General features: G+C 38.8%; 1 protein-coding gene across 2 annotated transcripts in view; it reads left to right on the plus strand.

Moving 5' to 3' along the window:
• ADAMTSL1 (ADAMTS like 1) overlaps nucleotides 1–14,639 on the plus strand; it is a gene marked incomplete at its 3' end in the record, with an annotated part of 404,822 nt that overhangs the window by 174,376 nt on the left and 215,807 nt on the right. The window contains exons 10-13 of one of the 2 annotated variants that reach the window (XM_080819725.1): nucleotides 97–147; nucleotides 4,674–4,878; nucleotides 6,097–6,244; nucleotides 8,718–8,802. In XM_080819725.1, coding sequence (XP_080675851.1) covers nucleotides 97–147; nucleotides 4,674–4,878; nucleotides 6,097–6,244; nucleotides 8,718–8,802 — 489 coding nt within the window. The remainder of the gene's footprint in view (nucleotides 1–96; nucleotides 148–4,673; nucleotides 4,879–6,096; nucleotides 6,245–8,717; nucleotides 8,803–14,639) is intronic. The other variant, XM_080819726.1, reaches the window with a different exon arrangement.

A 14,639-nucleotide genomic window follows, 5' to 3' on the forward strand; every position in this document is an offset into this window, starting at 1 on the left:
CATTTGTCTAACAAAATTTGTATAATGTAATCATTTAGTGTTTATTTTATTGTGTGTACCTTCTACTCAGAGGGTTGGCATTATTGTTCCTAACAGTGACGGATACAAGCAGATCATGCCTTATGACCTCTACCATCCCCTTCCTCGGTACGTAAATCAACCATCCTGATGCTAGAATTAGTAAATCAGCCTTCTGCTTCTTTTATGTATCTATGTAGCTGTAGACTGTGTGTTTTCCTGTAAAAGTAAGCTGGTAGATAGCATATTTTGCAACCCATCCTGAGCTCTGCTTCTGTTCGAACTCTAAGCTGGTCGTTCAAAAGCCGTTTTAAGATAGGATCCTATTACAGTGAAGTGGACACAGTCATTGACTCTGATTAGATACAGTGTACGGGTTATGTTGTGTCTTTCGTTCACTCCGTTTGTCCTCTTCTGTTTCTCTGCAGTAGGGCCCTAGGCATTAAAGCCCTGTTGCTAACTGTTAAGCAAACACTGCCGGAGGCATTATCATAGAACCGCAAATGTGGGATTCCAGATGTGGTATTATTCTGCCTAGGGGCTTTAAATATCTTCTTTGTGTTGCAGAGAAATTATAATTGTGTACCAAAAGGCAATGTTTTCCCATCCTTATTGTTCAGAACATTTGGGAGACATTTTTTTCTCAAAATACCCAATTCCATGTGTTGTGCTGCTTTTTTAAAGGACAGGCCTTTTTTCAACTAGGAAAAAAAAAAGTGCCTGAGGAAATTGTAAGAGACCTTGTTCTCTTTATTAATATATTCATACGAAAACTGGAGAGGCTCAAAAATACGCCAGTTCTTGAGTGTGTGATCTGCCACACTGGAAACAGGTCCCCAGACAAGAGAAATTAGAATCAGGCTTTGACGGAACCCCTGTGCTGGGAGATGCCTTTGCTCTATCCTCTTGCTCACTTGGACTCGAGGGCATCAGCTCCTCTTTAGAACTCAGAGTTTCTATCAGATCACAAATAGTGTGAATAATCCATGGTAGTTTCCTGAATCTCAAACCAAACCAAGCCTAGAAAATAACTTTATTCTGAACTAAAAAAAAAAAAAAAAAAAAAAAATTTGATTGAAAATTTCCAAATGCTTCATGAAATGGAGTCCAAACAGGGGCTCATGAGGTCATTGAGCTCAGCTCCCCAGAGAGGCTTCCCTGTCCTACTCCTTCCCAGCGATCACGTTCATATGCCCTACATTTATAAATGAGTGTATTTGCACAAATATCCATATGTGTATTTAGTGCATACCACATGGGTATGCACACAGAGATTTAGATAATACATGTACCCCAGTGCAAGCTGTCATCCAGCCTCTACTTAAATATTTCCAGTGACTGGTACAGAACCCACTTTGCACCATCTTAACGGTAGCATGTAGAGAAGGGCATTGAATCTTTTTCTTTTTAAGTTTTTCCACTATTAGCTAGCTCCTTTCCACTTTTCTATGACTATATTGATAAAGATGATCAATGACTTTAGAATGCTTGTAGATTATTTCGCTGGCTTGATCCAGAGCCAAACTTCTATAGTTAATGCTTCTTGAAAAAAGAAATGGAATGAAAATATAAGAAGATGAATTTAACTGAACCAAGATTTCATTTGATTTCAGTTTCTGTATCTGTAAAATAAGTATCCACAGGACACATATCTGTTTGTGGGAAGGCCATATATTTTATCATAAAAGCAAAGTTGGGTGTCAGGGGTGAGCAATGTTGAATTTATGTTTGTCTTATAATAGCATCCCTAAGTTTCTTTCGTATCTGTGATCTCTCTTGTTTGTATTTCTCCCAAACGACTAATGCCTGTCTTAGGTTAAACTTCATTTCTGATAGGTTCTGATTTCCCCCAAATATCAGAAGCCCAGTATTCTCAATGATAGATTGAAATGGGCCTCCTTAATGTTCTCCTGTGTGCACATTGGCCTGTCCGTGCATCACAATGGAAAAGGACAATCGCAAATAAACAGACTGTATTTCCTACTCCTTGCACTTCTGGTACTGAGCTAATTCTAAAGTTAGATTCTGCTAAAGTTCTGCTTAATTGATAAAATCTTAGTAAATGGAAGCAATTTCTACAAATATGTTTCTACAAGAAGAATTGAATCTCCAAAATGACCCAGAGTTAAAAACTGAGGCTCAAAAATGATTCTCAGATGGCAGCTACCTTCTAATCAAGGCAGAAGGCTTTCCATATTGATTATTTAAATGGGTTTTAGACCACAAGTATAGATAACAAAGCAAAGTTAATGAAATTTTAGATTTTTTTCTTGCTTTCAGTCATATACCTGAGATATATACCTGAACATAATAGGAGAATGGAATCTTATTAAATCATAATTAACATACACAAATTTTCCATATCACTCTTAGTTTTGAGAATTTCTTAAACATACTATGTGTTTAAAAAATTTAAAGCCATCAGAATTAAAATATGTGATATATGAACCCATTTTTTATTCTTCCAGGGCAGGGATCTTGGATATGTGCTTTTATTCCACCCCCAGCCAAGCACTTACCTGGTCCCTGTTTTAAGATATTCTAACTGATGCCTTTTCTCAGCTTTTATTATACTTTCTTTAAAGCACTCATATATGTTTTGCCTTGAAATTCCTCATAACCCTATTATTATGGCAAGATTCACACAATAATTTTTCACATATTGAAGTATGTGTATGATGGACCCATATTATAAATTCTCAGAATAATATTAGCATCATTTGTCTTTCTGTGATCGCTGACACTGAAAAGGATACTTATTCCTGTTTGTGAAATCACACTATGGGTCGGGTCCAAATGTTGAGACAGAAATTAATCACTGTCTCTTTAGAAGGGTCAAGTTCAGGGACATTTGAGTACCAATTAGAAAGTGTGCTTTTTTTTTTTTTATGGCATCTTAATGTTCTAAGAGATTAAATGTGCATTCAAAAACATATTCCCACTTCACTGTCAGATCAAATCTAATGTGATTATGTACTTATATATCATTCTGAATCAGACCTGTCATCCATATACAGAGGGAAGCTCTCCAGAGATTTACATGGAGATAAATGAGAATCGGTCTTAGCCTTTTCAAGAGACACCCTCTACAGAGCTGCTTCATTCTCTTGAAAGGGCTCATAAAGTCTCTTAAGGGCTAAACAGAGGGCCTCAGTTTCCCCATAATAGCATTTTCTTTTGTCTCTCCTGGGGAAATATGCATAGGAAAATATAGTACTTGGCAGCACGTTGAGGCTGTTGGCAATAGAGGTAACAGTTGTTGCCTAGACTCAAACGGTGCAGAGAAAATGTGGAGTAAAATCTTCTGTTAACTGGGAAACACACCATATCCACGCTCATGCAAAAGAGAAGTCAGGTTCCCAATATACATGAAATCTTACTTAAAGGATAATTGATATCTCCATGGTATGCCTGTGCAATATTTTTACATTTAACTTTCCAAGTAGATCGACTTGGTGACTTTTTGCTTCTCTCATTAAAATTATATGCCTCCTAATTCTAAGAGAAATCTTGAAGTTCCTTAGCAATCCTCAGCCACAAGCAGAACATATGCAGGAAAGACCGGCTCAGTCTCAGTATTTCTATTTTTAAAAATTCTGTATTCTCTAAATCTGCAGGAGGAGAGAAAAGAATCCAGCAAAAATATCTGTCAGCTTCTGGTCCCAAATGCTTCAGAGCTGTGTAGAGATCTAAAATAATCAATGAAATTCTCATAAATGTTATTGATAATATTATAATCTTCTCCCTCAGGTAACTGTATCTTTATATTCCAATGCCATCAGCCTTCCAATCCAAACCAAACTTTCTTCACAATTCCCACAGTTCTTTGTTCCGGGGAATGCTAACTGCCAGTATCCCTCAACAGTTAGGGAATGAGAAGATAATACCTCACATTATTACTTTTGCTTGTTAGTGTAATGATGGGCTAGTTTCAACATCAGAATTGTGCTGAATCCATATAGTCCCAAAGCTGATGATTGTAGAAACAAGGGAGAGGGAATGAATGTTTGGTTTGCCTTGACCATTCATGAGCTTCTCAATGTAAAAGTATCCAGAAGCTAACTGATAAAGCAATGCATTGAAAATAGAAAATAACAGCCCAGGTGCAAACTGTTAGTGTTAACTGAGTAACCAGTTGTAATCTTGACAAAGATATTGAGTGACATTTAGTAAACATATATTTTTTATATTTTAATATTATAAATACTAATATTAAGTATCTATATTATATATTATATCTATTTTAAATATGTAAATATTTTAAATATTATATATAACATAGATACAGGATATATTTATAAAATATGAAATAATATAAATATGATACACAGAATATATATTCAAACTATAAGGAGAGGGACCGAATAGCCCTCTTTTGAGTAGACAGCCCAGGTTGGCCTGTGGACAGCTCTCAAAAGAGTAATTTCTTCCACTTGGCACAGAGCTTCGAGGTTTCCAGAGCACTTTTGCCGACACTGAATCCTTCGCTCTCCCTCGTCCACTATTAGGCATTAGATGGCTTTCCGATCTCTGGACCGTAGCCTCTCAGAACCTGATTGCCCCAATAGGCACTGGGAACGGGGTTGGTCGGAAAGGTCACTGAGGAGGTTTGGCAATGTGCATGTCCGCCCTGATGACTCCCCTTGCTTCTGTAGGTGGGAGGCCACCCCGTGGACCGCGTGCTCCTCCTCGTGTGGGGGGGGCATCCAGAGCCGGGCAGTTTCCTGTGTGGAGGAGGACATCCAGGGGCATGTCACCTCAGTGGAAGAGTGGAAATGCATGTACACCCCTAAGATGCCCATCGTGCAGCCCTGCAACATTTTTGACTGTCCTAAATGGCTGGCACAGGAGTGGTCTCCGGTAACTGTGCCCTCTTTCTTTGTTCATTAGGAGAGTAAGTCCACTCTTCCCTCTCATCGCCATGACCCCACCAGCTACCCTGGGCAGCTCCCCACTGCTCTCGAGGTGTCCAGAAGCTGTCCAGTTTAGCTCCTGACATAGGCATGCCCCAAACCCAGCATAGCCAGGTGTAAACATGTAAATATACATAACTTCTTCAAGTTACTCCAAGAAGCCCCTGTCTCTCATAATGTTCCCTCAAGTGGCAAAGAGAGGCCAGGGTCTGTCAAGATTCAGTGAGGCCAAATGACTGATCCGCAATGTCTAGAAGCTGCTCTGATGATAGAGCTCAGTAGACCACAGTTGGGTTTTGGGTTTTATTTCTTATCCAAAAAGGGTAAAGAGTAGATTCCGATTAAAATTATCTGTATTTTCATTGAAAAAAATGTGAGATGGAAATGGAAAAATAAGTAGAATGGGGAGGAAGTAGGATAATTAAAAGCAGAATATTCTAGAACATTAGGGAGACTGTTGCAGCAGCTTTAATAATATGTTATTTAGGGTTTCCTGGCTGCTAATGCAAAAGGTTTGAAACGGCAAAAGAGATAGAAAGATGAGGAGGTAAACTCTGTGCCCCGAGCCACAGAGTTGGCAAAAGACTTCTCACTTCACTGTGTGGCTTTGGGGCAGCAGGATCAGAGCTGTCTCGTTTCTCTCTATCTAGACTTGCTCCCTGGCATCTAGAAGCACTGGAGGTGCCATCTACATCTGGCCATTGAGTCAACCCCCTGAAAGATTTTTGACCATGTCAGTATAATCAATCAGATCAGCCATGCTGCAGTATAAATTTACTATGATGGCAGTTTACAAAGGGTTAATGTCCATGTGGGAGCTAACAAAGTGACTAAATAAAGTCAAATGCAGTGTTAGTAATCAAAAGTGAGCGCACTCTACAGTTTCTTTTCTCCTTCTTTTTGCGGCTTGGTTTGGGACTCGGCACATGGGGGTGCTTAAGGAATGCTGCCGAACTAATCTAAGAAATTGAAAGTGATTGAATTTTCAGCCACCTTCACCCTAAATAGCCAAATAGAACAAAGACTCCATGAATGGTAAGAAATGGTACAAACCCACCGGGAGTCCTTATCTAAAAGCAGCCCTTAAAAGACTCTTGGGTGAGAAACGAGGCAAAGGAAACGAAGCTTGGCTATGAGTCTCCTCTCTCTTGCATTCTCTTTCCAGTGCACGGTGACATGTGGCCAGGGCCTCAGGTATCGGGTGGTCCTCTGCATCGACCATCGTGGGATGCACACAGGAGGTTGTAGCCCCAAAACCAAGCCCCACATAAAAGAGGAATGCGTCATACCCACTCCCTGCTATAAACCCAAAGGTAACTCAACAGGGGCTCCGTTACGGGTCTTTTCGTTGTTACATGTCTTCTTTGGGGACTGTTTGAAACTCCAGGGATATTTTTAAAGATCCCTAGTGTTCTTAATTAACCCTTTTATGGACCTTAGACTCTACTAAGTGGTCTTAACTCTTCCTAAAAATCTTTCCAATCATTTTGCTTGCAAATTGTTATTACGTGCTACATACTTACATAATTCTCTCCTGGGCTGTGAAGCTCTTTGAAGACTGTTGCTGAAAAGTATCAACTGCATCTGCTTAAAAGGAGATATTGTAGAGATGTTTGAGAAATACATGTGTAATTTACTAGTCACATTTCTTGCTGTTAAAAATAATGGGGTCAATCCGAGAGTGTCTACTTTGGGAAGCAGCAAATGCATTAGGAGTCCTCATACTTCACATGGCTGAAACAGAAAGGTGTTGCTTCTTAAATTGAAAATTGACAAGATTCCAGAACCATAATTTGAAATGGAAATCTGGAATAAATCGGAATTTAACAGATACTGCAAATAGTTTATAAAAAACGAATTTTAGAGAAGTTTTACTGAGTGAGCAAGGTTTGTTATAATTGCACAGACTGGTACTTACGTTGATTGGACCTACTTTGCTGATATTGCTGCCAACCGTGTCAAGAAAATAGAAAATACCCAAGTCGCAAACAATTCAGAAGTAGAGCACTCCTTATTATAAGCTACCTCCTATTATTAAATATGATTCCCTTTTGTTTCTTAATTCAACCATTACATTTCTCAGAAAATCAGCCACCATGTACCTCTTTATTTACTATAGGGTACCCTTGGTGGGAATGAATGGCATCATGAAATCTAAATGATATGATGGAAATAAAACCAAAAACACCCCAAATCCTGATTCATTGTAATAAATACATATCTATTCCTCCATTTCTCAGTAAACTGAAGCTCAGTTTCCTCATCTGTAAAATGGGGCTAATAATAGTAACTACCTCAGAGATCATGTGAGTATTACATGAGATATAGTGCAGACAGGATGCTTAGCTCACTGCCTGAGTAATCAATTAATTAATTAATACAGTCAGTTCCCCACACGTGTCATCTTCCATTCCTGACTATTAACAGCATCCTCAGCTATGGGAGGACACCAGTACCTCTGATAGGATCCGCTTCAAACAGACAATAGAGAATGGCAGGCCTCACAGTGCCGGCTGAATGCTTCCTCACTGAAACAGAAATGGCAGATACGGCACGGTTGACTGAGTCACTTAGTTGGGAGACGTGGGCTACCTGTAAAACGATGTATGCATAGGGGGCCCGTCTGTGTTTAAAAGTTAGCAGATCCTTCCGGCCTTAGCAGTTTTATGTTTCTCACTCGCTTTGTCTTCTGACAAGAAACGATTGTTGCACACAGAGGACAAGAAGTGATGCCCCTAACTTAAATAGTCCATTATTTATTAGCTCTGTCTTTACCAGGCCGCTTCAGAGAAAGAGAAGCAGTTTGTGGTTAACTATCAAGAATGAAATCTGGATTTTCACAACTAAGTAGTGAGCGTGGCTCTCTAAACATCATTAAAATGCCATATAATTCTATGGTGTATGCATAGAGAGACATATTTCTTTCATCTTTACAATTATATGTCATAAAATGGTGATAGAGCTTCACTGGCTCGTACTATAAAGGCAAATATCCCTATAAATGATCCTAATAAATATGTCAAAATGGGAATCTTGGCAGTTACTTCTGTAGGAGCAGTTAGAACCTCTGTCTTTCTTTTTCTCCTTTACAGTTTTTTGGTTTTTTTTTTTCTTTTTTTCCCAGGAAGTAGTTAGGAAGCTTGTCCTGAATTGTGTGACCAAAGCTAGATAAAGAGGTGAAGCAATCAAATTATGGGTCGCGGACCCTAAATTCCTCATATTCTGGCTGTCCATGAGCCTTAGGAGGGTACAGGAGGCGTCAGAGACCTAAAGCAATGTTTTGTGAATTTCAGAGTGGCAGCCTGGTTTGTTTGTGACAATATGGCATAGATCACTTCACCAGAAAGAAAAAGGAAAAACAAGTCAGAATTTTTTGTATTACAGTATAATTTATTGCACTTCATGTTCTTCTCTAAAGATAAATATTCTATCTTTTTAGCAGGAAATCGTGAAGAGATGCTTTGATGACTCTTTGTATACATGTCGAGTCAGTGTTACTAATAACTTTCATAATAATAAAAAAAAAACTCCCCTTTGCTCTTCAACATAATAAAAGGGCAGCAAAAAGACTAGTAGATTAGTATTACTAAACATTTAAAAAAATTTTTTTCTTGATATAACCTTCATCAGAAACAGAAATTTACCTAAAAACTTACCACTTGTGGTTATCGGCATGGTTTCTAGGTAGTGCGAAATCAGGAACTGGTGAGGAGATAAAGGAATTTCTGTAAAATTCCAAATTGGTTCTAACCTCTTCTCTTTTATATGCATGCACTTAATTCTCAGAGAAGCTTCCAGTAGAGGCCAAGCTTCCGTGGTACAAGCAAGCTCAAGAGCTAGAAGAAGGAGCCGCTGTGTCAGAAGAGCCCTCGTAAGTTTTAAAAACCGCAAGATGTTTTGCTTTTGAAACTGACTGGTTTTAAGAAAGTCGTGTCTCACTGGATGTGGCTTCTCTAGGCTTTGAACCAGGTGTAATCCTCTTGCCAAGGGTCGAAATGAACCTTGAGGGCTGTCCCACTGGAGATTTATCAGTTCCTGAGTATTTCTCAAAACGTCTGATTGCGTGTTTGCTCTCTAAATACTTTTCAGTTTGGAAGTAAGAAAATGAAGGGGGAGCGCCTCCCCCTCTTCTCCAAAATCTGACCTCCTCTTTTCCAAAGGGTAAAGGTGAGAAGGCCCAGGCTCCCTCTGATGATGCAACATAGATTTGATGGGAAAGTCTGGGCAGCTTTTCACATTCCTTATATCCCAGCTTTGCAATATAGCCACTCACAAAAGGTAAAGCATTGGTAAAATATGTCTGCAGGCAAAGGAAGTATATTAGCATGTAGGATATGAAATGGTTTCCAAATTCAAGCTGTAGTTTAAATTTCACCAGAGATAAAAAATTAACAGTGTAATCTATATATTCAAAAGTAATTTAGAATTTTCTCAGATCCGTCTTGTTTGGATCTCAGTCTGATATGGTGTGCCAGACCACGAATTGTGTTTCTGAATCACACCCAAAATAGCAGACGATTAAAAAAGAATTTCAAAATCCAGATTGGTGTGACCAAAGTTCATTTGTAGAGAAATGAAATTTGTTTTGCAGTCACTTGGTTTCACATTTGACAACGCATTTCTGACTTAAAAGGACAATAAGCAAAACATAAATTAACTTTGTGCTGTGAAGTTACTACAGCACCTTTTCGTACTTTTTGGAAAAATGACTTTAAAAAAAAGCAATTAACCATTGCAGAACCTTGGAGGAAAGGCAGTGTTTAAAGATCACAGTGCAACCTTTGCATGTCTATATGAAGGCTTGAAACTTTTTGTTTCTCTCTGGCTAGTACCCGACTGGACAGGCCTTCTTGCTGCTAGAGAGGAAGTAAGTGGTTTGTTTTAGATGGGGATTAGCTCTTTATCCCCTAAGATCCCGTTTAAGACACAGAAAGATGCCGTATAATTGGAGCTAATTGTTCCTTATATGCATTCTTAGGTTAGATACATTTAAAATGAGATGTATTATTCTACGTAAATAAACTCTGCTCTCTTGTACACAATATTTTGTCATTTGGTCTGAAGCATAACCCTATACACAGTATCACATTATAACAGATGTTAAATAATATAATAAAGTCGAAATTAAATCAAAACATCTTATATCAATAATTTAACATCTTTCCCATTATTAGATAGCTCTCAAAATGAAGGTTTTAAGTGGAGCTTAATGCCCCTGCAGAAGGATTACATAGACCCTGGTCAACCATGTTTTGTAACGAGTGTTTTCCAGCTAAAGGTCTGATTAAGACGCATTATGTTTAACTTTAATCTTAATAAATCCCTAAAGTAGTTAACCACATAGTTTTCACCATTGAAACGATAGCCATATATTAGATTATTAAATTTTACTCCCGGTGTAATGGAATTGCCATCTTGGCATGATTAATTTGAACTGAAGTAGATTGTAATTGGAGCACTGGTGTCAGGTAAAGGAAATGTATACTATTATGCTCAGAACAATAATTACTTTTATACCAAAACGAAATAAGTGACAGCTGTAGAATAATGTAATGAAAGGTATATGGTTTCCACGTCTTAATGCACTTTACATGTTTAGCACACGGAACCCTAGGAAAGGTCCGACATGTCACATTATTTTTTTATTAATTTTGAATTTGAAAAACATAATTTTGCATGGTCTTAATTCTTTCTTTTCTAAACCACATAGGCTGGTTTCTAAATGTATGCAGCAACCTGTAATTACTCTCCATAGTATAATGAACAAATGATATACTGTCAGCAAGTCTTTTCTTTCCCCCCACTGAAGAGACTCACATTGCTTAAATTAAATGGTAATGTTTAGAAGCTGTGGCCGTCACTTCTGAACCAATCAGAGAAGCCTGAATCGTGGTCTAGAACTATTATCTCTCACTTTGGCTCCGGCCTACTATGGAAGAGTTCCATAGTAAAAACAGTAAATATCATTTAGTTCCCCGATGTAAAATAAAAATATTATCGCCAGCCTGTCTCGTTAAACAATATAGGAAAACCAGTAGCTTAAAGTCTTTAGCATATGGAGATGCTGTTAGTGAATACTGGATGCTTGTGGCCACCCCAGAATGAAAAAAAATAATAATAATTGGTTAGCACTCTGGCCAAAGATATGTTGGAAACTAACCACTCTAAGGTGTGTTTAGGAAAAAAGAAAAGAAAAGAAAGAAACTCTGATTAAAAAGTAAACACTGAATTTCCAAGACATAACTAAAACTTTATAGAACAGAAGCATGTACTGGTACGGTTGTTCCCCTGAGCTAAATGCCATGTAGAAGATACACATACAGATATCAGTCATAGAACACCTAAAATCAGGTGCTGGGTGGCTTAGTCAGTTACGTGTCAGCCTTCGGCTCAGGTCATGATCCCAGGTTCCTGGGATGGAGTCCCATGTCGGCCTCTCTGCTCAGCAGGGAGTCTGCTTCTCCTTCCTCCTCTGCCCCTCTGCCCTGCTGGTGCTCTCTGTCTCTCACTCTATCTCTAATAAATAGTATTTTTAAAAAAATAAAATCTTTTAAGAAATCAAAATAAATAAATAAAACCTATTAAAAAGAATATCTGAAATGAGTATCACAATTAGGCCACAATATGGTAATGCCCTTAATATATTGAATTCATTGTATAAAGTTGCAGCTTTATTAAGAAATACTTGTAGACGTGGACTGTTTTTTTCTAGCAACAGACGGGTTTATTTATGATGTGTTCGATTCATATGGCACAAAGGAAGAAACAGCGTGGTGAATATCTTCCTGTGATATAAAAAAGTATCTCCTAACCCATTTGGGAGAGTCATACCCTCTAAATTGATTTTTCACTAGTGGCCATGGTTTGTCTTGATCCAGGCGTATGTTTTTACCAGATTTTTTGGACAACCCATGGCAAGAATCTTTAAGCGAGGTATTTGTGTCTCTCCTCTTTGAACAGGACAGTGTGAACAAGATCTAACCCTGAACAGATACTTAGTCATGTGGGGCTTTACCCAGGAAAGCTGATTAAGCATGGGCAATCTTTTTTTTTTCCTTGTAGCCACATTTTTATTTTTTTAATTTAATTTTATTTTTTTCATTGTTCCAAGATTCATTGTTTATGTACCACACCTAGTACTCCATGCAATATGTGCCCTCCTTAATACCCACCACCAGGCTCACCCCACCCCGCACCCCCTTCCCTTCCAAAACCCTCAGTTTGTTTCTCAGAATCCACAGTCTCTCATGGTTTGTCTCCCCCTCTGATTCCCCCAATTTACTTTTCCTTTCCTTCTAATATCCTCCATGTTATTCCTTATGCTCCACAAGTAAGTGAAACCATATGATAATTGACTCTCTCTGCTTGACTTATTTCACTCAGCATAATCTCCTCCAGTCCCGTCCATGTTGATACAAAAGTTGGGTGTTCATCCTTTCCGATGGAGGCATAATACTCCATTGTATATGTAGACCATATCTTCTTTATCCATTCATCTGTTGAAGGGCATCTTGGCTTTTTCCATAGTTTGGCAACTGTGGCCATTGCTGCTATGAACACTGGGGAGCATATGGCCCTTCTTTTCACTACATCTGTATCTTTGGGGGTAAATACCCACTAAAGCACAGACAATCTTATAAATAAGTACAGTAAGGTGAACTTGCCTTTGAGGATCCTTGCTAAGGAGTCCACAGACATTCCTGCTACTCAGTTAACACAGAAGGAATTATGGTAAGAGACAGACTTCTAAAAATAATAAGATTCTGGTCTGAGTTGCATTTTTACGAGGCTAAGAACCATCCCATTCCAGCACTAGAAAGGGGCAGATGGAATGATGGAAATTTGTTTCTGAGGCAACGGCACCATTATGCTTGCCTCCAACTGATGAAAATATCATTTAGGATTCATTAGTTAGTTAGGTAGTTAGTTAGTTAGTTCTTAGATTTCCTCAGTTACTTTTTTTTTTTTATCATTTTCTTTATTTTTTACAGTGTTTTGTTAGTTTCAGGTGTACAATATAGCAACTCAGCACTTCCGTGGATCACCCTGGGTTCATCACGACAGGTGCCCTCCTTCATCCCCATCACCTCTGTCACCCATTCCTCCCACCCAGCTCCCCTTTGGTAACCATCAGTTTGTTCTCTATAATTAAGAGTCCATTTCTCGATTTGTCTAGGATTTAAATGTCAGATTGAGCTCAGCTGGTTGCTTCCACTGTCAAATATATGGGAATAGCTTTCTAGGTATTTTTGAAGCCCTCGGAATTTTACTCTTATTTGCTGAGGAATCAGAACTTCAATGTGGTAGTATAATTCTGTTCATTAACCAGGTAGAAGCTTAATACATTACTGACTTGAATTCCCATCTCCTATATTTAACTTACCTTCAGTCTTCTGTGGAGCTCTTTGCGGAAACACAATAACCACCTCAAGCCAACTACACGCAGTGATGGCTTTGACAGCTCCATTTCTTGAACAGAAATGATACAGTGGGGTCCTCTAGGACCCAGGAAGGCAGCATGTCTGTTGCTGCACGGGAAATTAATCAGCGAGCCTTCCTAACAAGCCTGATCTTGCTTGGAATAGGAAGGAAATTGTTCATTTCCTTAACTCCCTCAGGCCACTAACAGGCCCCTCAGTGCTCTGGAAGGTGTCATCTGTTAAGGAAGGCATATGAAAAGGCTATGGCCTAGATGATCCTGATGTCCTGCCCTTCTCTTTTCGGACTTCCTGCTCGCTGAATCCAGTCATTCCAGAAAGAGGGAGGAAGGATCCATTGGGTACCTAGGGAAGCCAGTTTCCTCCCAGACTTATTTCAGTTGCCAGGAGTTCTGCTTAGAGGGCTCTGAGCAAGCAACAGGTGACAGGTGACTACTTTGGACACTAGGTGACCAGCACAACCATTTCAGCAAGCCAACCCTCCTTCAGACATCAGCACGTACCGGGTAGGAAGTGTGAATGGTGCCGTCCTCTCAAAAGCAGGATTGGGTGGCCCTCTATGCCTATCTTGCCCTTAAAAAAATCTTGGCTTATCTCATCAGATTTTCAGTTAACACCTTTATTTGCACAGTTAAGAAAACATTTTTATGCTTCAACACAATAGGCCTTAAATGCATTGCCATAAATAACCTTGGTGTAAGCCATTTAAAAAAAAAAAAAAAGGATGAAGCAAAAGGAAAACAAGCAGGCCAAAGGCCACAGTGATATCTGGATGCCAGATGGCATCAGCTTAGTGATGGGGCTGATTCAATAAGAAGCAAAGGGAAATTCCTGTCATGCATCTGTGTGAACAGAACCCGCAAGGAATTAGATACAGAAAGGAAAGCCAGTAAGAGTCGCCATGGTGATCCTAGAGTCATTAAATGCCTTGTTTACCTTGTTGGAAATAGTATTTAAATATGTAATATTTGAGCGTATGTTTACATGAGTCCATATTTATATCCAGGAAAGTTGTCTGAGAATGTGGATGGCTGAACTCAGCAGTTAAGAATGTGAATTCATATTTAAAAAAAAAAAAGAAAGTGACTAGAAATGTTAATTGTGTGACATGTGTTTTTATATTTTCCCCCAAAGAATATTCAAGGAATCAAACATCAGGAATGGATCCAGATACTTTTGCTATTTATATCCTCAGTACAAGGTGCCTGAATTATTTTCTCTTCATGAATCTCAGGCCACAGGAAATAAAAGGAATATCTCATATATATAT

The sequence above is a fragment of the Martes martes genome (assembly GCF_963455335.1).
Source record: "Martes martes genome assembly, chromosome: 12".
NCBI classification, from domain to species: Eukaryota; Metazoa; Chordata; class Mammalia; order Carnivora; family Mustelidae; genus Martes; species Martes martes.